The following is a 21579-nucleotide window of genomic DNA, read 5'->3' on the forward strand; positions in this document are numbered from 1 at the left end:
ACAATTTGTAGGAGAAGGCATTTTGAAAACTTTAATAAGTTGCCGTTCTTCCATGTAAGTCCATTGGGACGTCTAAGCGTGCGGAGTTCTGTCCTGTCTCTAAGCTATTATGTTTAACGTTGGTTTTGGGAATGCAGTGTCCGTAGACTGTACGGTACATCTTTGGCGTAATTTTCATTAATTTGTTGCGCACATATTTCAAAGAAGTGAAACAGTAGCAGGTTTTCTGCAAAGCTTGTTCGTCGCAAACATTTGCGATCATTTTAAATGGTAAGGTATTATAGCAACCCCTAGAATAAGACTGCAAGCAGAACCTACGCCCTTGAATCCGTGAGAAGACTGTTGAGTCAATCAAGGCTGCGTCGCTAGATGTCATCGGTAGCAAATAGATTTGGGAAAGTTGGGTATCGACACTGACCTCCAAAACGCCCCGGCCTCATAGGCACGTGCAGAATGAACCGCGGAGTCACGAAGTAGGATAGGATACGATTGGACAGCGGATCTCCAGCTCCAGATCAGCTCCAGATCCCCCATCTGCTTAAAGAGCAAATGGAAATATCACCCGGGACTACGAAGCTCTCTCACCTCTTATAACTGTAGCCGGTGTTTTTGAGTATAAGCAGAAGACCGTGGGTCAGGCAGATCACGCCAGCAGCACTTGCCTGCGTGTTGACTGCACAGCCTCTTTGTCATAAGCGACCTGCAGGCGCACGGTTCGTTTGCGGACTGCATGGGCAGCGCTGCGGGCGCATCTCCCGGTAGAAGCTCCTGCACTACCGCAGATCCACCGGGCAGCACGCTGGCCTCCATCCGGATTTTTCCCGTGGATACACAGCAGCGTTGATCAACTTTTACCCAGTATATGCCTCTCAAAGCGGGTTTGGAGTGCAGTTAAAGTTTTATTATAACTGAAGGTAAGACGTGCAATAATCTTCTCTGTTAAATTAGCGTATTCCGTGTACAAATAAATGCGATATTCCTGTATGACAATAATTGGTTAATACTGAAACTGGTTTATTTGGACATACGTCCATTTGCTTAATTAATAATTCCTTTATTTGTTGCACGTAAACTCCATTTGCAACAATGTTTTAACGGAGTATAATGTTCAGTTTGGGGGGGATCTATACGATCTATCTAATGCCGTCTCACGTTTAGTTTAGCCACTGCCAGTGTCGTTAATTATAGTTTTACTCCATTTATTTGTTGCCAAGAAACTGCAGATGCCACATCCTCCTGTCATACGTTAACTGCGGCGATTCTTACTTAATCCCTAAATAATATTATACGTTGAACCTTAAAAAACCCGTACAACGACAGAAGTTAGAACTTAGAATCTTTTCATGCTTTAGAAATTATGACTGAGACGTCCAAAATATCTCCCACCGCAAACCTTTGCTGTAAAATGTAATAAAATAGAAAAATTATATGGAAAAATAGACGCCAAAATCCAGCCTGTGATCGACTGTCCGTAAATCTGCGTCTTGGATCTGCATTCAGTTCTGAGACAGGATTAAATATGTGTATTTTTATGGCTTTATATGTTTAGACACTAATTTTACACTGGGCATAGGATCTCCATAATACGTAGCATTACTTGACCAAAGTGCAGTTTTAAGTAGATCGTATTATCGATCCGGTCGTGTTTTGGTTCGTGCTCGTTAGGTTTCGCATGATCACGGGCCATCTCTAAAGTTTCAAGCGCTTGACGATCCATCATTTTTTAGCTTTTCAACAAACGACCTGGTATAATGCTCATAAATATTTAAAAGCCATTCTATTAAAACTCCGCGTACCCAGTGAACTGCTTTCGATAGGTTAGAATGTACGTATGTACATCCATCCACCGTGCAGAAAGCAGCGGCGCACGCCGGATAGGACTGCACCGTATGGGTTTCCACTAGGAACAAAATTAACGCATTCTCTGGTGTTCCTTCACGCCTGTGCAATAAAAAATAACCATAATAAACTCTGTAGTATAAAAGCTATTTTTCTGAGCCAGCAGTTGTCATTGCATTTTATTATTGGAAAATGTTATATGACAAACATATATCTTTAGTTCCGTCCTGTATTCCTGCGAGTGGAGGACCTGAGATTAGGGTCGCTGCGATGTATCGTCCCAGTACTCACTGACAAGCTTTGTATGAAAAACAACAGGAATTCACATGCGTCGTGGCCAAAAGGTGTGTTTCCGTTCGCCTTCTGCACAAAGCGCGTGAAATCCCGCGGTTGTAGCCCACGTTAATGCATATTTATTTGCTTGTGCAGAAACGGGGAAAGCATCCGCTCTAGTACAAACAGGCTTCGCTGTTCATTTACACCGGGTCCTGTTTCAACAGAAGGCGCTAGAGAAATATTTGCCCTGTCCAGCGTCGCCGGAGCGCAGCTCCGGTCTAAAGGGAGCGGACACCGGCGGACCTCACACCGCCTCATGCAGGTCTTCTCTGCAGTGCATTAATAAGGCGTGGAAAACCTCCATACACAAATTTATCTTTGCTCTGTTGTAACGGTAAAGAGAAAAAAAAAACAGTTCTGGAAACTTTACAATATTAACGATGAACGGATTTAAAATGAATATAAAAGTCTTCTTGTTCATCCCGAAAAAAGATGTTTATGAATGATGGATCAACTGTTTATAAGTGACAGACTAGAGGAACGTAACAATGTTTACATATTGGCTCTACTACGAAAGATAACGATTTATCGTCGTAAAGTTAAGTGGACGCTGGTGATTGCTCACTGCATTTCGGAGTCCATCGCGTTTTAAATTCGTGCATTTAGGTTAAAAGGGTAGAAAAATGGCTTTTCGAGGTGCCCCTCGCGACACTTCACGAGACACCCAGTCATTAATAGACACTGACGCGACCAGCAATTTCTTTCCTCATTAACTTGCGCGTGCACCGGCTACTGGATGCCGCTGTAACTCCAGGAAGAAACGAAAGGACTTCAATAAGATCAATTACATACTTAATGCTGTCATCAGAATGGCGTGAAACATCAACAGGCGGTAGGCGGCTACGTGGAACTGGCACAGCGAGACCAGAGAAGGTACTAAATGTCCGTCAAGCTGCGATGTGCAGGTTTGTTAACATCGAAAACATAGACACAAACTTCGAACACTGACCTGACTGAACGTCCAAAATGAAGGACCTGATTTTGCTGATCAAAAAAATAAAACAAAAAATAGCTCAGTTACACAAGTTCGGAGGCAGAAAGGATAAATAAATGTCTTACGCAGGGTGAAAGGAGTCTGGAGCCAATCCTGAAAGTTACAGGTACAAGGCAAGGAACAACTCGGGATGGGGCACCAACCCATCAATGGGATGAATAACCAAAACTGTGGAATAATATAGAAACTTAGAGGAAGTAGGACAATTTTTAAGACTAATATACCTCCTGTTTTGTCTGAGGCGAAAATCAGAAGTTCAAGTGTGTACTTTCTGGGGACATCATTAAACATTTAGGGGTCATACTCTGAAAGTTATAAAGTTTATACATAAAATCCTCTGCAGTTTTGTTTATCACTGTGTTCAGTACATCTGTGGTTCTCATGCTTGGTGTGCAGCTCAGTAGGTTTGGGAGTAATGTGCATATCTGGAAGATTGTGGGTTCAAATCCCATGCTTGACAGAAAAGCCATAGATAGCATCATTGGACCCTTGACCCTCGTTGGCCCGGAGGTGCGGTCTGACCCTGTCCTCTGCTCATCACTTGCACATCGCTTTGGGCAAAAGCGTCTGCTCAATAACGTGATGTAACTTAATGGGGACCCGTGGACAAGCACCTGAGAGACTAGGTCACCATCTGCCAGGGCTGCAGACCTCCTGTTTTATTCTGTGCGGTGGGGCGTGTTTCCTATAGTGTGAGGTCAGCCTCTGGGTATAAAAACAAATCAGTCTAAATGATGAGGTCTCTGAATCATCCTAGTGATGTCGAACACGCCCAGGGTCATGTGGTGTAGCTGCTGATCTGCTTGCAGAAGCGATTGGGGAGAGTGTGTTGTTTTCACTGGAAACAGACACTACAACACTATCACTGAGATGCCAGTGACTGTCTATTAAAGGAAGGGGTGTGATATTAAACATCTATATTGAAACTATAATTTTTAAATTCTTATGAGCACTTTTGTCAGTGTGGCGCTTGTTGGGACAGTACAAGAGAAACCACAGGCAAACACAGCACGTGTTTGTTCAGATGACATGCGATTGTGGACATTAATTAAAAGAAAACCCCTGTTATCGCTTTGTTGTTTTCTAGAAGCTACACCAAGCAACATGGTGACGGCCTGAGACAACGTCCCGATGGATCCGTGGAGCCTGTTGCCCCCCCCTCCCTAACCTGTCCGAACCCCTAATGTATGACACCTTCTTTCTGGGCAATGAGTCGGACACAGGACCCAGGAACAGTACCTCAGAAGGCCGACACACCTTTGACAAGACCGGCACAGCGGTAATCACCTTCCTGTACTTTGCCGTGTGCACCATGGGGCTCTGCGGAAATGCCCTAGTCATCTACGTCATCCTTCGCTACGCCAAGATGAAGACGGTCACCAACATCTACATCCTGAACCTGGCGGTGGCCGACGTCCTCTGCATGCTCAGCCTCCCCTTCATCGCCATCCAGCTGTCGCTGGTCCACTGGCCTTTCGGCGGGGCCCTGTGTCGGGTCGTCATGACCGTGGACTCGCTCAACCAGTTCACCAGCATCTTCTGCTTAACGGCGATGAGCATCGACCGCTACCTGGCCGTGGTGCACCCCATAACGTCCACTAGGTGGAGGAAGCCCCGCGTGGCCAAGATGATCAACTTGGCCGTGTGGGGGGTGTCGCTGCTCGTCAACCTGCCCGTTGTCATCTTCAGCAATTTGATGACGACCAAAGACGACGCCCACTTCTGCACCATTGTCTGGCCCGAGCCTCAGGAAGCCTATTACACAGCGTTCATCTTCTACACCTTCCTCCTGGGCTTCTTCCTGCCGCTCGCCGTCATCTGCATGTGTTACCTGCTGATCATCATCAAGGTGAGGTCCTCTGGGATCCGGGTGGGCTCTTCGAAGAGGAAGCGATCGGAGCGCAAGGTGACACGCATGGTCTCTATCGTGGTGGCCGTCTTCGTGCTCTGCTGGCTGCCCTTCTACATCTTCAACGTCACCTCGGTGACGGGCAGCATCAGCACCACGCCGGCGCTGAAGAGCATCTTCGACTTCGTGGTGGTGCTGGGCTACACCAACAGCTGCGCCAACCCTGTCCTCTACGCCTTCCTGTCAGACAACTTCAAGAAGAGCTTCCAGAAAGTTCTCTGCCTGAGGAGGTCGGGCGGCCTGGACGAGATGGAGCGCAGTGACAGCCGGGTGGACAGGACCCGTGGGGGCAATGAAAGTGGCCCTGAGATGCAGAATACGCTGCTTAATGGGGACCTGCAGACCAGCATCTGAGATGGACGTCCCTGTCAACCAGGGCTGATGTTCTCTCATCTTCACAGGCCAAAATGTTTTCTTGGGGAGGGACACTTCCTTTAGTGGAGATCTGCTGCCTCTGGGAAAATATGGGTTCTTAGACCTAAGTAAACAACTCCTAAAGGTTTGGGAACCCCCCCAAAAAAAGGGTTTCAGCAGAGTGTTTTATTTTTGAACTTGACAAAAATAAATACAAGAAATAATTCATAGGCAAAAACCGCTTCTTGTTTTTCCGGGGGCTGATCCTAATAGCTCTCGGACTGTGAGATCGCTGCATGAAAGGACTCGAGCTGAACTGGGTCCAGGACAGGACGTCCACAGAGGGTGGAGTAGCACCGTCGCTCTGATAGGATTCATCAGCGAGCCGCTATCAACCTCTGTCAACTTTCACTGCTTTTTCACACACCAGGCAGTCTTACCCGCATTTTATTCCTAATGGAGAATTATACATCGGAATAAATTTCACGTATATGCTTTGTGTGCATCCTCCTGCAACATTAGATAAGTTTTACCGAAATCGTTTTGACATAAACCTTTTTTTCGGGATCCTGGTTTCAACTGAAGCCTTTTTCGGGATTCTGCTTTTTAAAGGCTCTGTTTTCGATGTGCTCAGAATCTTCATTATGCCGCAAGTTTTTCAGTTTCTCCAGGGTCCCGATTTTCATGTACGGTTTCTTCACAAAATTAGATTTTTTTTTTTGTGTCAGGCTTGTCAAATCAGCCTCGATCGATGTTCTTCTGCGACCAGTCGAGGAATCCGAGCCGACGCGTGTTTAGATCGCGCTTCTCTATTAATCCAGCTTTTTCTGTGCCTGCTTACAGACAATCCAGGGCTTCTCTCCGTGCAGAGATGAACACAGAAACCTCTTTGCCCTTCTTCCCCCATTTCCTTTGTCAGGTCCTCATCTTCTTGGGAAGCTGTTATTCTCCATTTGCAACCTGAAAGCAGGAGACGTATATTACAATTACCGTTCCATCTCTCAGTCTGTCGCTTTGACTCACTTGGGACTTCCTGTTTTGTTTGCGTCTGGGGAAACATTCACTGCTAATTATGCATCGCCTGATAAAAACAGCACTAATTACTTGCCTTATTAATGTTTTTTGTTCTTTTTTTGTCCAGGTGGTATTGATTCATTCGGAAATAAAGCTGTAGATATGTTATTTTCTTCTTTTTTCCCTGGAGGGGGGCCTAAATACAGCCTCATTGCCTTGGGGGGGTCTGATTCACGGAAGACAATTGATGGGAAACATAAAAAGATCAAAATGTCAGTCTGTAGGCCTCCGTTCCTAGTGACAGTCGTTGAAAAGCAGGGCATCAAAAATCAGGCCTCCTTCTGGCGGTTTTCTTTGTGCTGACGTTTGGAGACCTGCTACTACCTGGGAGACCGTCAAAGGCCAGCAGGGCTACGGGGGCGACACAGTGCCGCATCGTGATTCGCCTGTTCACCTGTCACTTTCGCAGCGAAACTGACGTAGACCAATAACTCAGCGCTAGCAAGAGAGACCCGCCCACTTAAGAACCGTATAAGAAGAGCACCATGTTTGCTAACAGACTATGGGAAGGGAGGATCAGCGCCTGTTATAGCTGTTTGTCTGCTGATTCGGGGGACGTCGTCTTTATGAGGGCAACATTCCAGTCAATGGACTAGACCTGACGAGTCGATGGACGATACTGCACTGCCACACCTTTGACCATCGAGTGACATCCCATATGGGGTGGGGGGGCTTGCTTTAAATACACAGTGTGTGCAAGTTACCTGGAGTGGGGAGGGGGTCACATGCTGGTCTGGAGGGGGGTCACATGCGGTTGCAATGTTTTGCCCGTAAATGCCCCCCCCCCCCCCCCATCCCACATGTTCATTCTTGTAACTGGGGTAGCGCCAGCTAAGTAATCCAGTCCAATGCCAGTACCTACGGGGAGGGTGGTTGAAGGATATGTTGGGATGCAGACTAACTTACAGTTCACCTGTATGCCTGGCTTGTGTGTTACACTATGGTGGGGGTCAGGCATGTGTGGGGTGCGTACACGCTTATTCATTCAGTGACGTCAAATGAAGATGGCACGATGCCAGTCAGCGGTGGGACCCCTGTTCACTTTCCTGTCTTTATCACCGAGCTGAGCCAATCACGGCCTTCGGAAAGATGGCATGTTGTCACGACGACGGCGGGCTGCCTGTCAGCCGCTGTGTTCTGCCGCCTCTCGCCGAGTAGCTGTGACATGCGGCTGCCAACCGGACAAGAAAACCACTCTATGGGTGTGCGCCTGCCTCTTTAAGCTCGCCGTGGAAAAACGGCCACCTCTGAAAGACTATAGACAGACAGGTCTCCATGCTGTCACTGTGCTCTGTCCGTCAGTAGACTGCAGAAAATGAGAGACTGGGGAAGTTACTCGCACTGACAGCGTCATAATGCTGTTAAAGGAGTCACCAGGTAAAGGCTTCATGCTCTTTTCATGTACAGTACTGTGCAAGTCTATGGCAGCCAAAGAAAACAATGTTTATGTAAAACTATGATATTATGTCTGTCACAGGGTGTCTGCTTAGCCCTTTCAAGGCCTCTCCTAAAGTATTTGCAGCAACGATCCAATACACGATCCAATATTTCTTGCCTCGACCACTAGCCTTAAATATCTGATCAATAGCTCACTGAGTTATTTAACTAATTAAATTGATTAATCAGTTGAGCTGGTAGTGAAATTTAGCGAATATATGGAATGGCTGGGCTGCCCCTGGGGAGATGTTCGGGAGCTGAAGGTGTTCATCTAGCCACCCAAGGAGATGTCAGAGACTGTTTGGAGAACAGAAAAATTCTCGTTAGTATTTATTGTGTCACTTTTAAATTGCGTATGTTTTAATATTAAATAGTGTATTTTTCTGAGCAAATACACACTTAGTACCCAGATAAATAACATTATACATTTTCTTTGACTGCCTAAGACTTTTGCACAGTGCTGTATGTTCCTGGATGAGTTCACAGTGACACCCTACAGGAGGCAGGGGACACGGAGATATGGGAAAATGAGAGTCACAAGTTCATCTGGGAGGACACTGAAGAATTCCCAAAAGAAGCTCAGTGGAACATATGGCTTCCATGCGGGCAACAGCGCCACCCGCTGGTCTGAGAGTGTTATTTTATCAGAGAGGCCAGACAGATGTCTAGGCTGGGTTGTAACACTGGAACGGACCAGCGGGGTAAACTGGGCAGCACAATATACCTCCCGGTGGAAGCTCTCCATCCTTCATCCCTCCATCAGCACTTACATGTTGTTCAGCTTCATGGCTTTGTTTCCTTGGAGATTATTGGGGGGGGGGGGGGGGTGCAAGTGGGCTGACAGCTACAGGGGATGGAAGGGAGGCAAGGGGGGGCTCTAGGGGGGCTGAGGTAGAGCGTCTGAAGACACTCAATCACACACATGGGGTTAAATATGAAGTCAAACTATAAACTGTACAGTTCACATTTATTATTTATGATGTGTTACAGTGATATGGATTAATATATATATATATATGTTATAAATTCACTACATATGAAAAAAAAACATATTCTTTGTTGCCAGCACACATATTGTATAATGTCAACAAACAGTGATGATATTCTGTATGGTATGTGAGATAATATCTTTCAGCTGCACATTTCTCATGTATAACTTGTGTTTAAATATATAAACATGAATTAATTCAAAGACGGAATGATTCTTTTTATTCGTTTTTTTATTATTATTATTTATGATGTATGAATTTATTATATGTCTTGTGTATTATTCCAGCACTCATGAGTATCTAAATATGTTCAGCATCCTGAAACGGTACAGCGTCATTTTCTACCCTGGCCTTGAAATTGCATTTATGTTGTTGGCAAACCCAATTGTTCCATTGACTGTATTTAGTAGTTTAATTCCCCTTTAATAAGGTGCCCCAAAAAACAATTATTTATGAAAGCAACTGAACTATTATTAGCTTTGATATAATTGGAATGCTGTTGTAATATATTAGAGTTTTGAAGAGGAAGGTGGTATTTACCTCTATACCAAATACAGCGAATTCGTCCTCCGCTGTTTAATGATATTTCTCTACTGAGTTACGATCACTCACATCGAAACTCTACTGCCATCTACTGGCGAAATGAAGTGCGCGCACGTTCGTTTCCCTCCTTTTAGATGTAGGGTGAGTACGAACAAATGAACAATAGACCGCTGGGTAGTAAAAAATTCACGTTGGACTACATTTTTACTGACCTAACCCAGAAGGATAGGAGTAAAAATTATGACGTTCCACCCCTAGACATAACAAAGCTATTTGTACTGATTTGTACTGTGCGTGATTGTGAAGAGTTTGTAAATAAACTTTCAATTGGCGAAGATTTCAGGCATACAGAGTGATATTACAGGGAGATGATGGATATCAAATGTTTTAAACGCCCCCCATTAACGCTTTAAAGAGCTAGGACAGTAACACCGGCCACACGTCTACTTTCTGGAATAACTAATATAACGCAATTTCATTCAGGCTTGCAACATTTCTGCAGTACAATGCCACGGGTTGTGAATAAACCTCAAATCAACGCTGCAAACCTTACGCTAAATGATTTCCCAGTGTATTTTTAAGACGGTCTTTATATTCATCCGGCAAAATAAACTAGCGTAACTCTTTATCATACGTCTACACAAAGACTCCAATCAATTGCTTTTATGTCCTACAGCAATGAACCTCAGAATAAATCAAATATTTTATTAACAATGCAGTTTTCACTGAGCTCAATGCACCAAACTGCCCTCTTATAATAATATTCCTTTGCCATCTATGCCATGTTTAGTCCTGTTTCTAACGTCCTGTAGGGGGCAGCAGCCGCAGCTGGACACGGGTCCCAACTGCTGCAGCTATGTCCACAGCTAATTAAAAGCCCAATGTGTTTGATTAATTCGCATCACGTGCAGCCCAGGTTAGAATATTGATCGCGGTTACTTCTGCGACATCCAGGGGTCTTGTGTGAGTTTCGCCTGTATCAGAATCATCAATTGGCGCCTGCACAGCACGTTAGGCTATGTAGCACCTTCGGTTTGACGTGCCTTAAATTCTCGATTTGAGCCAATGGTCCAAGTCCAACAGAAGAAGGATGCAGTTAAACTGAAAGAGAAATGCACAGAATCATTTTTTTTGCATGAAATTTGACTAAGCGTGCGTTTCTGTTCGGTCTATTCTGAGCATTAGTAGGTTTCTGTAGATTTCTCTGAGGTATAAGCAGGCACGGCTTTCTACCAGAAGTCTGCTTTCGCTTGGCAGCAAGCGGCGACATCTGCGCGGCTGCTTTCTTCGAGAGTTTTTATTTGTCTCATGTCTTTTTCCCATTTTCAATTAAATGACTCGGCAAAGGAAAAAAATCCATAAAGTTTCTGTGTATACATTGTGTATATAGCAGGGAGTAGGTTGTATCATTTCTGCATATGTATATACCTACAGTACATGAGCTGGGTAAATGCAAGCACAAAGGCCCACACAACGTATGTACAGGTATTAAATACATAAGGATTTTAATATCGTGAAAAGTCTTTACCGCAGGATTTGCGGGGTATTATTTACATGCGATGAGCAATTCTCGCAAAAACGGACATTTCCATCTGCTTTAGTGCTCGCGCTTATTTGGGTTTATTTGCGTTTTCGTGTATTTTGATTATGAGTCTGACTCAAATACTGCGCTCGTGACAGCTGGATTCATTCTCAGGTCAGCGTTTACTTTAACGTCATCTCGACCCCCCCCCCCCCGTGTCATCTCGCCACCACTATAGCTTGTCATTCCAAGTGTTCAATGTGAAATGAGTGGGTATGAAATGAGTAGGGGTGCGAAAAGACTTCACACGTTTGACTGTCAGTGACGAGCGAACTCTCCACCTTTACCTCTGAAGTGGATTCTGATAAGGGGGGGCTGAGGATGCAGTGAGACGGGTTTCACCCCCTCACTCACTCACCACGAAGCCGCAAGGCACTGGAACCCCCATGCACATGCGACGGCTGAATGATTACACCCCTCCCCCTCGTTTGGCCTGAACTCCCAAGTGCCCAAGTGCAGCTGGCTGTAGGTCTCACCCACAGCACCCCACCCCCACCTTAGAGAAACTGCAGAAGAACAGAATGTAATAGATGTATGCCTACACCCCAACAACAGACAGATTGTAATGGAGGGGGGGGGGTGACATGAGTTATATCAGTCATCCATATATATATAGGTTCCAGCACTGAAAATTGATTAATCACAACATGACATGTACAACTACACATAGGCTCAAAAAGGGTTCCGAATGTTACAGTTTTACATACAAAGTTGGTGTTTAAATGCATCTATTTTCTAAAATGCTAGAACAGGAATCCTTTCTGCCATTTGTACCTTTGAGGGTTTGTACCCTCAAGGCTCTGCCATTTGTACCTTTGAGGGTTTGTACCCTCAAGGCTCTGCCATTTGTACCTTTGAGGGTTTGTACCCTCAAGGCTCTGCCATTTGTACCTTTGAGGGTTTGTACCCTCAAGGCTCTGCCATTTGTAGCCCAGCTGCAGGTATCCTAAGGAGCAGAAATGGACTCTGACAAAGGCAAAACACAGTAACTACGCTGACACTAAAACCGAGAAAAAACATACTTCAGAGTTTTTCGGCCCCCCACCCCTATGTGTGGTAGGTAAGTAAATGGTAGTGATTTCTTGGAAACCGACTGTGGCTGAATTACGATATTTTGCCAGAAGATAAATCAGAGCGTAAAAGCAAAGGATTAGGGGATATTTTTAAGAGTTAAGATGACTCTGAAAAACACCATGGTTCAAGATTAATGGACCTTCTGAAGCTCTTATGTCAGGTAAAGGCATCGGAGACAGAAAGGGGATTTGGACCATCCTAGTCTGTCCTGAACAGCAGAGCAAAGGGCATGGTGATTGCAGAAACTGATGCTACCTGGCATCCATCCATCCATCCATCCGCATTCCAGTAAATGGGCATGTTGAACAAATGTGGAACAGCCTACTGGAGGCCAGGAGCTAAGAGGTGAGGGTCACTGCATTTCTGGAGCTCCACTGCTCACTGACAAATAAACTGTTTTCTAGACGAAAAAAAAAGAAATGTGAAAATACTAATTTTGGACTGAAACTCTTCATAGAGACTGAGATGGCTGTGGATAAATAAATTAGTTACTTAAGAAAATGAACGTGAAAAAAATGAAGGTAACTCTTCACATAAAAATGTACACATCCAGCATATAAAAACAAAAATAACGAAAATAATAACATTCCTAGATACGAAAGGGAAAAAATACACGAATCAAAGTAGGTCCATCGCCTTCCTTATTGGCCCATGTAACTTTTAATGGCGACCTTTGTGAATGTGAGTATATTGGAATACTATAGGTTGTTAAGACGAAAAAAATCCGTAAGTATTATCTACACGTGTTAGTTATTTAAAGATGGGGTGTTGTGATAATACAGGTCAGAAGGCGAATATTATCCATTTCACGTGTCCTATCTAAAACGAAGCCAACATTTCTTAAATGAGTTATAAGTTCCAAACTAAAGAAAGTTAAAATGCCGATTAATCGCAATTAGGGCCGAGTGCGGGAGGGGGGTCTTCAGGGGAAGTACCAGGAAACGCGGTGAGCAACAGTAGGCAAAGCGCCCTGCTCGCCCCCCATAAATAGGACATGCGAGCTGAAGCGCGCGGCGCCGCAGCACCGTTTCGGGCAGCTTCGGTAAACCCTCTTTGCAGGTAAGGCTGCCCACCCTCCGACTATCATGCAAAAACATGGCTGTGTTATTTATCTGTCAAATATTAATACATAGGCCTATAGTGAAGGCTGGTTTGCATCTTTTTAAAAATGTCCGGGTCAGGGGAAAGAATTGCATGGCAAATCCGTAAAGAAGACGCAAGTAAATACACGCAGATAGACAAGACACAACAAAAGCGGCGGAGCACTTTGTAACACCGGTATGACAATGCGCGATCACGGACCCATTTCCTGCACGACCAGTGGTTCGAGCTCGGGCGTCGCCGTGGGCTGACGGTGCGGGCGCGCCGCCGCAGCTCCTGCGCGCTCGTGTCCCCGCGTCCCGGCGGGCGTGTGCGTGTTAATGCGATTTTCTGAAGCTTTTAAATACAACTCCGCATACTCTAGATTCTGCATAGGAATTTCGTGACATAAGTTTTCATCATCCTTGTCATTCAATAGTATTTAGTTTGTATTGGATGACAGAATATCGACTGAGTTTATATTCCAAGAAATCATGATGAATCCAGTCAGCTACAACTACATAACTGGGATACAGGGTGGGTGGAACTTAAAAATGTTTGATAGGCTACTAACCAACTGGACTAGTTAAGTAAAAATGTAACTTTCTTTTACTCACCAACGGGCTAGTGTTCCTTTTCTTGTCCTCGCCCTTCATCTACATAGATCCACATTCTTCGTCTTAGGCGAGTTGGTGAGCATAATTTCTAGCTCTGGATAAAAGCGGGGTGCCGCTAGAGCTGTTTTAGCGGAACTGTATCCCCCTAAATAGATGTACACTTATACCTTTAATTGGAGTGCTCTCATTCATTCTCATTAAATTTATCTTATACCGATTTCATTTTCTTTTTGTTGAAACTTGTGGCATGGTTGTGCGTTCAGCCTGTCTGGGCTAAATTCAATAAAATATCAATCAATACACAAATAGCATTTATTTGTGTGAATTGGGACTTTGCCATCTTGCTCATTAGCCTTCCCCTGCAGGCCCCTGGAGGACGGGCTCTCCCTTTGGGTCTGGTTAGGGTTGGGGGGGGCTCCCCCTTTGGGTCTGGTTTCTCCCAAGGTTCCTCCTACTGGAGATTTTTTCCTTGCCACTGTCCCCTCTGGCTTTGTCACTGGGAGCTTTGGGCAGGGATAATGTACAGTAAAGCGCTTTGAGACAATGTAATGTTGTGAAAATGTGTTATTCGAGGGGGTGGGCTCTGACCCGGTTGATGTGCCACTTTCTGTAACAATATAGACATTTCAATGACCAGGTAAAGTTTGACATTTTAGTTAACTGTGACTGTTAACTTATCCGACAGTTTCTCATGAATAATAGGATGACATCAGGTGACCTTCAAAAGGGAAACATTAAGTGCAGGTGAGAAGTGCAGTGCTAGGACAGTTCATATCAGGCTCCTAGAAGCAGCACTGAAGTCCCATGAAGCCAGGAAGAAGCCCTTCATGAATGAGAAACAGAACCAGCCAGTTTGCAGAAAATATATATTATTCACCGACACACACCCATAAATTGAAAAATGAGTGGAACAAAAAATTGTGCTGTGTATACACACACACACACACACACACACACATAAGCATATAAAAGAACATCCACTGGATGTGTAGATCTAATATATGGATTTGTATTAGATAAAACCCTCTTTTACAGCCTGATTGTTATACATGCAAGATGCTTTGGACGTTTGCGTCTCACAGTTTTAACTTAAATATATAGTATAATGCGTTTTTTATTTTTACACTGATTGTGTTTTGCTGGTGTGCTGTTAGATACGGTTCACCAGCCGCATTAGTAACCGTTGAATTGCATTTTCCTTACTAATGTGAAGTATTATATTTGCCGATGGGGATTAACTGCTCTCATGCTTCGTGCCGCATGATTTGGCGTATAAAACGACAGCCTGAATTTCAGTGATGGCTCATTTATGGAGACAGTGGAGTTCTGTGAAAGGACAAGGGGCAAAGAACGTCACAACAACGACGATCTGCGCGGCAGCCTGACCATCTCCGAATCTTTCACAGCAGTTTTTTAAAATCCGGGGATTGCGTTTCTAATCACAGATTCCTTGATGACTGTAGATCCCTGCCGCATACCTTTTTTTTCCCCTGCTCTTCACATGCATCATTTACCTTTTTTCACATTTCGATAAGAACATCCACATCGTAGAGCGACGCCTCAATAGATCACAGCACATTATATGGTACTTCTTTGCTGTTCTCGTCATATTAATAGCGACTCCCAAATGTGTCTCTAAATGTCACGACTGAAGTGGGAGGAGGTCCTGCCATGCCTGAATGCTCACGGTGGACCCAGCCTTCAGTGAGGGGCACGGCTTAGCAGAATCACTGGCCTGGTGGAGTACTTTCTGCTGAAGGCTTTTAGTAATCATCTACCCCCCCCAAGAGCAGGTTCCTTTCTTAGCAGTTTAGGTAGTTGCCCCACTACACTGGGGACTGCTTACTCACGCCTTGTACCAGTAACCAGACTGAGTAACACCACTCACACTATTACTCAGCGTATGACCGTATGCTAGACTGGCACCCTGGAGTCCAGACCGTTCTGGGAACAAATTCTGCATCCTGACCCGATCCACCCTGATTAAAGCTGGAAGATGGACGCATGGTGTGGCGCTGTGGGTTACGATGCTGTATCCAGGATAGGAAGGTTGTTGTTTCGAATCCTTGCAAAGTGATTTTGCTGTCGGGCCCCTGAGTGAGGCCCTTAAGAGCTCACTGAGCCTCCATGTCAGTCCCAACCACACGCGCTCAGGGTCACGCCGTAGCTGCCTCTGGGAATGGTGTCCATTTAAAAAGTTCCGGTCTTGCAAGCCCCTGACCTGCCTCGTCGTCCCGTTGACAGAGCCATGCCTGGAACATGCCACCAGGGGCAGTACTGGGATCACCTTCTCCGGAAGTGCATGTCCTGTCAGACCCAATGTGCTCAGCCATACCGGCCGGAGAAATGCAACAGCTTCTGTGGTGAGTACACCCCCTCCCCCCCCACTCCCCCCATGAGGGAGGCAGCCCCTGTGCAAACGTGATCCGCACCCCAGCGCTTGAAGAATGAATGCTGTGAGAAGATTCAGACCACCGTGGTCCATTAGTGTGATTGTGTTGGTGCTGCTTCATCAGTTTCACTGGAATGTTTAAACTGGGAATGCTGAGTGATGTCATCACTAGGTTCCCTCACTGGCCGTTTGCCCTGAAGCAGCTGCATGTCGCCCGTCCTTCTTTGTGACGGGTGTGGCTGCATGAGTGAGCATTATGTCGTTTAATTAGTCTCAAAACTGGCACAATGAAGAACCATGAGCAGAAAACCCATCCTCTCTATGGGTATCCTAATCCCATCGCTCGCGGGGCCCTCTGTACTCGCTCGTGGGGCCCTCTGTACGCGTTCATGCTCGAGGGGCCCTCTCCACGACACTCGTTCCCTCAACAGGTTGAGTTTTGAGATTCTGGAGGAACAGCAGCTGATCTCTCCACTTCCCTGATTGGTCACTTTCAATCCCATGATTGGCAGTTTGCTTTGGAAGAATTAGAAAATGAGTGCGAGGCTGCAGGGAAGATGGCTTTTCTGCTGCTCAGCCCACACACACACACACACACACACACACACACACACACGGTTTTCCAGACTAACTAAACGCCACAGACCATCCCTTTGTATCTGTTGCACTTGGCCTATAAAATAATTCCAAGCACGTAAGATTATACACCTCCTCAAAAGGTTCAATAGCTGAACCAGAAATATTCAGATTCAATATTCAGTTTTCTTGCCATAATTCTTTCTGGGACTCTTTATAACTTAATACAAAATGCTTCCTAAAACCTTCTTAGGTTTTGAGGGTTTTTAAGGCTGACCTCAGTATGACCTTTCCAGAATCTCTTAAAGGAAAAGTGCGTCTGATTCTGGTCTCCGTTGTGACCTCGTCTCGCTGAACCTCTTCCTCCCAGTGGCAATAGAGTGCAAGAGCGTCACGGGAAACTTCTACGACTTGCTGCTGAAGCGCTGCTTACGTTGCTCTGAGGTGTGTGGGCGCCACCCCTTGGAATGCTCCCCGACCTGCAGCAGTGAGTCACGCCGTCCCCATGTCCGTTACTCCCGCTCCAAAGGGAAACGTGAATGCCGATCACCAGCTCAGAGACACCACAAATCAGACACTTAGAGATCTATGTAAGCCTATGTCCAGAAGGTTGTTGGTTCAAAGCCCTTTCCTGCACAGCGATAATATCATTGGGCCCTTGACCAAGGCCCTAACCCCCACCTGCTCCTGGCTCACTCAGCTCTATGTCCCCATGCTTTCCTTATCCAGGGCTTGAACAAACAACCTTCCAAGGTCAAGGTCATAGGATCATAGCTTCAGTGGGATACTCTCTCCCTGAATGAATTGTACTGAAACTCCTTTCATTGACACTCCAGCAAAAGAAGGGAAATTCGTGGCTTAATTTATGTTCAGTAAAGGTTTTTGACAAGCAGCAACCATAGTGCTGCTGTAATCTATATGTGTTGCATATCTTCACTAACAGCTAAGTCCACGACCCTGGATCTGACCAAGGAACTGCTGGACAGGCCTTCAGTACAGATCGCTGCCAGTGAGGGGCGCCCCAGCTCTGGAGTGGAGTACCACACAGTGCTCATCTACTGTCTGCTAGGCGTGTGCCTGGCCATGTTGCTGTGCACGCTCACCCTGGCCGCACTGGTGCTTCTGCGGAGGGCAAGGGTCCGCAAGCAGGCCGCGGTCCAAAAGGCCGGCGATACCACTCCCCAGGAGCACGACAGCTCCTCCAGAGGTTCGTGTCAGAGGACAGTTCCCCTTAACCACACCCTTCAGTTCTGTTGCTCTCCGTCTCCTGACATTGACTGGTGATGTTGTAGGACGAGTATGACGTCAACAGATTTTTAAAAGAGGATTCGCTTTCTGACTGAATTAGGGATATCATGTGTTAGGTTGGGGGCAGTGTGGTGGTTAGCACTGTTGCCTCACACCGCTGGAACCCGGGTTCGAGTCTCCGCCTGGGTCACATGTGTGTGGAGTTTGCATGTTCTCCTCATGTCATTGTGGGGTTTCCTCCGGGTACTCCGGTTTCCCCCCCCATGTCAAAAGACATGCTGAGGCTAATCGGACTTGCTAAATCGCCCATAGGTGTGTATGTGTGAGTGAATGGTGTGTGAGTGTGCCCTGCGATGGGCTGGCCCCCCATCCTGGGCTGTTCCCTGCCTCGTGCCCATTGCTTCCGGGATAGGCTCCGGACCCCCCGTGACCCAGTAGGATAAGTGGTTTGGAAAATGGATGGATGTGCCAGGTTTGTCACTGCTATGCAGACAGTTCTCAAATTACATAATAATCTGTCCCGCAAACCCTTAAGTCAGAAACATTTTACACAAGTCAGATTTCCACCCCCCCCAGCATTCAAGACATCATAGAGCAAAAAAAACACACAAGCCAAAAATAATAGTAATATGTGCTAAAGAACACATTAAAAAAGGAAAAGACAATGTGAATTTACTCTCAGGTGTATGACTCCTGTGAAGTCGGGGGTATTTTGTGTTTAAGGCGGCTTTATGTAAAATCGAGAGCCACCTGTACACACATACATTCCCAGGAAGCTTCTCAGGCAAACCCTGTTTTTCTCGTCCCCAAAACTTTGGCAGCAAATCCTTTAGACCCCCCTAAAATTGCAAGTGACTCTCCCTGTGCCCACAGATCGCCTGCTCGGGGCCAGCAAGCCCCCCCTGAAGAAAGCGTCCCTGCCCACGGAGACCTGCGTCCACTGCTTCCCCGAGCTCCGGGTGCCAGCCTGCCGTCCCGAAAAGGAGCCCCCCAGGCAAATCCCCGCCTCTACCACTCTCTACCAGCAGGCGTCAGTCACAGGCCCTGCCACTAGGGGGTCCCCCTGCTGTCTGCAAGGGGGCGCCCCCTCCCTGGAAAAGGACAGACTGAGGATTATCTGTTCCCCAACACAGAGCAGCATCTGACTGCGTCTGGGGTTATGACTGGGGTTGGGCATCGAAGCACAACTACTTCCTTGGCATCATGCCCAGGATGATGTGCCCCTCCTCCTCGACAACTTGCTAACAGCTAGGAGCAAACAAACGGCTCTGACTTCTGATTCTTGAACCCCACATTGGCACAGAGAGTTTAAAACACAGGCTGCCTCAACTCATTCAGTCAGCCCCCATCTCACAGGCTCCACTTTAAGGTCCCCCCCCCCACCCATCCTCGCAGAGCAGCAGCCCGAACACTTGTTAAACTGACATTAGATGACAAACCACCACTCTCGTCCGCCTCAGGATCACGGGAGAGCGTCATCAGCACCGGTGTGGCAATATAGGAATGTAGACAGGAAAAAAAATAAAATAAAGACCGTTTTCCCATTTGTGTCTCACGGTCGCAGCTCTAGCCTGGTTCCTGTGAGCATCTCGCCATCTTCTCTCTCTCTCTCTCTGGTCGGGAAAAGGGACCTTCAGTAACCTGCTATTTGAACATTCCTTGCATGTCTCTTTCTTTACACATCACAATGAACACACAAATGTACACATTTCTTACAAAGTTGGGAAACTCACACCCCTCCAGCATTCCCCCCCCCCCCCCCCAAGTACCTTCCATAAAAACTACACGGCAGCAGGTGGCGCTAGGGTTTAGGACAGGAACCGGAACGTTGCAGGTTTGAGTCACAGGAGGACACTTAAGCAGGTCACTCGACCTGAAGAGCTGGAGTAACTAGAGTAAAGTAGAGTAACCAGTTTCCCTATAAAGCTTCAGTATAGCTCAGCTCATGCACTCGGGAGCATTTGCTGATATGTTTTGGAAAAGTTTTTTTTCCACCTACAATCTTACTTGTGCTGGTCCTTCTCAAGGTCATAGCTCTTCAGGGCTGGTCCACAGCGGGATGACAGGGGACAGCGAGTGTGACTGATAAGTCAGCGTGAATTATTCTTTTCTAGAATTTTCACCGTGATAAAGTTCATACACATCTTCATAGGGCAACCATCCTGTACCCCACCCCAATTATGATGAATCAGCGGCAGGGGGATCAGAAACCAGGACAGAAATGAAAGCAACACCCTTTTGAAAGATGGAGTCGTTTTTAACCAGCTGCAGTCTCCCAAGTGTCCCTTAGATGGCGCCAGTGGACGATCTGTTCAAGTGTAATTAGAACCAATCTGGGACAGAGGGCTGTGGGTATGTAGCTGCATCACAGTACATCCACTTTCCCAAAATCCCCGGCTCCAAGTCGCACAACAGAGAAAGAGGGGGAAAGGGGTTCAAGATGGGCTGATTCCAATTTAACGCTCTAATCACAGCTTTCCTGCAGTGACGACACCGAGTGCAGCCGCAGACACCTCCCATAATAACCCCCCCCCACCCAAACCGCAATGAACAGAGCAGCCGTCTGGGTCTCTCTCACAAACGAGCGAGTTCATTTCAGCATGACATAGGGCTCCACAAAAGTAAAAAACTGCGACAATGACAACGACATCCTTTCCACCGCATCCTCAGCAAGAACAGCATCGCAACACAACCGAGTAGGAGAATAAAGCATACAGATGTGGAGAAGGCCAGTCATGGGGGTGGGGGGCAGGGCGGGGGCCATGGGAAACTGTAAACAGGAATTATTTTCTCAATGAGTCCTAAAAAAATATAGATATCCCCGCCCTCAACCGAAGAGATGAGAACAACAGAAGACGAGACGACAGGGACAGAGTTGGGGGTTCGAGTCCCACCCCAGTCTGTCTACCCCCCCGCCCCCATCCCCGCAAGCCCCTGACCGAGGATTCTCCTTAAAAAATAGATGTACTAGATACATACATTTGTTTGATACTAAATTCACAAATAATGACATTTAATGTTCATAATAAAGTTCTTGAAAAGTCCGTAATACTATTCCCATGGTGCCTGCGCCGTGCGCTCGAACGCTGCGTGAGAATAAAACGATGTGAAATGAAGTTCTTCCACCGTGACCCAGTAAATGTGTGATGTTCTGGAGCTACATGGGGAACCGGGGTGATTACAGGAAGTGGGGGGGTTAAATATGGGTCACTATGGAAATGGCAGACACCCCCTTTGCCCTTCCCTGGCTCGACCCGCAGCCAATCAGATGAAAGCGATGCATGCCCCTCCTGTTTTTCGGGGAAGGGGGTAGATTTCCCTATTAGTCCCCCCTTCGGTCCTTGCTGTTTTCCCAGGAAATGGGGCAGCCCCTCTCCTCAAGGTCGCACCCCCCCTCCATCCTGTGCCGCTGAGCCCCCCCCATCCACACTCTAATCCACCTTTTCTGATCATCTCAAGTAGATAGTTGCTCAGTGCCGATATATTTTTTTGTCTTAAAATTATGCATGATTTTCCCCCCTGCCCTCCTCCCCCA

General features: G+C 46.4%; 2 protein-coding genes across 2 annotated transcripts; both read left to right on the top strand.

Annotated features, from left to right (window-relative positions):
- Positions 1-686: 686 nt before the first annotated feature.
- sstr2a (somatostatin receptor 2a) lies at positions 687-7220 on the top strand. Its single transcript, XM_049015899.1, has 2 exons — positions 687-914; positions 4257-7220. The coding sequence occupies exon 2, from the start codon at positions 4353-4355 to the stop codon at positions 5430-5432; it is 1080 nt and encodes a 359-aa protein (XP_048871856.1). The 5' UTR covers positions 687-914; positions 4257-4352; the 3' UTR covers positions 5433-7220.
- Positions 7221-13118: 5898 nt separating this feature from the next.
- LOC125743045 (tumor necrosis factor receptor superfamily member 13B) lies at positions 13119-19599 on the top strand. The gene is made up of 5 exons (XM_049015651.1): positions 13119-13190; positions 16073-16191; positions 17167-17283; positions 17740-18003; positions 18918-19599. The coding sequence occupies exons 1-5, from the start codon at positions 13126-13128 to the stop codon at positions 19187-19189; spliced, it is 837 nt and encodes a 278-aa protein (XP_048871608.1). The 5' UTR covers positions 13119-13125; the 3' UTR covers positions 19190-19599.
- The last annotated feature ends 1980 nt before the right edge of the window (positions 19600-21579 follow it).

The sequence above is a fragment of the Brienomyrus brachyistius genome, chromosome 5, assembly GCF_023856365.1.
Source record: "Brienomyrus brachyistius isolate T26 chromosome 5, BBRACH_0.4, whole genome shotgun sequence".
Lineage (NCBI taxonomy): Eukaryota > Metazoa > Chordata > Actinopteri > Osteoglossiformes > Mormyridae > Brienomyrus > Brienomyrus brachyistius.